At 49.3% G+C, this 1,189-nt stretch overlaps 1 protein-coding gene across 1 annotated transcript; it reads right to left on the bottom strand.

Moving 5' to 3' along the window:
• Window positions 1-598: 598 nt before the first annotated feature.
• Window positions 599-933, bottom strand: LOC126491355 (cytochrome b-c1 complex subunit 10-like). The gene has a single exon (XM_050126939.1). The coding sequence runs from the start codon at window positions 870-872 to the stop codon at window positions 702-704; it is 171 nt and encodes a 56-aa protein (XP_049982896.1). The 5' UTR covers window positions 873-933; the 3' UTR covers window positions 599-701.
• Window positions 934-1,189: the final 256 nt, after the last annotated feature.

The following is a 1,189-nucleotide window of genomic DNA, read 5'->3' as shown; positions in this document are numbered from 1 at the left end:
AAACCAGCCTGGCCCCTAAACTCTTGTATGAAGACGTTCTCAGCTCACAAGGAAGAGAAATCAAACTAAATCCCTTTTCAGCTGAGTGGGGAATGTTTTGGCTCGCCCTCTAGGAAGGGCTGGTATGAAGCAGGCTCCAGCACTGACAAAGACCAGAAGGTCACTGGGACCCATCTCCAGTGGGCTTTACTATAGGCCTCATTTGTGCTAGTGTAGATGGGTTTCTTGCAGGCAGTAGTCATGGCACTGAAAGCTCTGGAAGGCACAGCCTTACAACACTCCATCCCAAAGTCCTGAAGAGGAGCTGAGGAGGCGCCGCTGCTGATGGAGTACTTGCCTAGAGTGCATGAAGTCCGGGCCTGGGGCTGGGTATGGTGATGTGTAGTTGGTTGGTTTCCCTCTTTACTCTTTGTTTATTCTTTTGGGGCCTGCCCCACCCAGCTCCCAAATAAATCACATGGAATCTTATTCTTTCTTATGAATGCCCGACCTTAATTTTGTCAGTTTTTTTTTTTTTGGAGGTGTGAGAACAAGGTTTAATGTACATCCATCAAAGCAGCCCAAGTGTCCATCTGTGCAGAGGCTCCCCGGGAGTTGCGGGACTTGGCCGTGTCCAGCTTCCTCAGCATCCTTCATGAGGCTGAGCTGTTCCTGAGATAGCAGGTGTGAGCCAGGGAGATCCTGAGTGTGACGGGGTTTTCCTAATCATTCTTCTTAAACTTGCCATTGATGTAAGGTACCCAGTCCAGGATCAAACGCCAGTCTGTGGCCCACACCAACCCCACGGCACCCACGGCACCCCACATGCTGGCAGTGGGGATCCAGTTCTTGGCCAGTTCCTGATAGTGTGGGCCCAGAAACTTGCTCAGCATCGCTGCAGGGTCTCAGCACTCAGGGTCACCCTCTTCCTGATGTCCTGGAGCGCTGTGCATGTGCCCGGTTCTTTGTTTTGTTTTGTTTTTGAGACAGGGTTTCTCAGTAGCTATGGAGCCAGTTCTGGAACTCGCTCTGTAGACCACGCTGGCCTCAAACTTCCAAGTGCTGGAATTAAAGACGTGTACCACCACAGCCTGGCCAGTTTTTTTTTTTTTAACTTAAATTATTCCATTTACCATTTGCCTCTGATCTTTTACCTTTCTCTATTTCTGTAAATCTTTTCTTTCCTTTTTATTCCGTGTCTAGCTGTGTG

This window comes from Alexandromys fortis, unplaced genomic scaffold (assembly GCF_014885135.2).
Source record: "Alexandromys fortis isolate MF-2015 unplaced genomic scaffold, M_Fortis_MF-2015_v1.1 scaffold_273, whole genome shotgun sequence".
NCBI lineage: Eukaryota > Metazoa > Chordata > Mammalia > Rodentia > Cricetidae > Alexandromys > Alexandromys fortis.
The sequence above is the reverse complement of the archived record's forward strand: the minus strand, read 5'-3'. Positions and strand labels throughout refer to the sequence as shown.

What these genes read in the sequence shown, in the direction of transcription:
- LOC126491355 (XM_050126939.1), bottom strand. Translation starts at nt 872, where the DNA reads ATGCTGAGCAAGTTTCTGGGCCCACACTATCAGGAACTGGCCAAGAAC.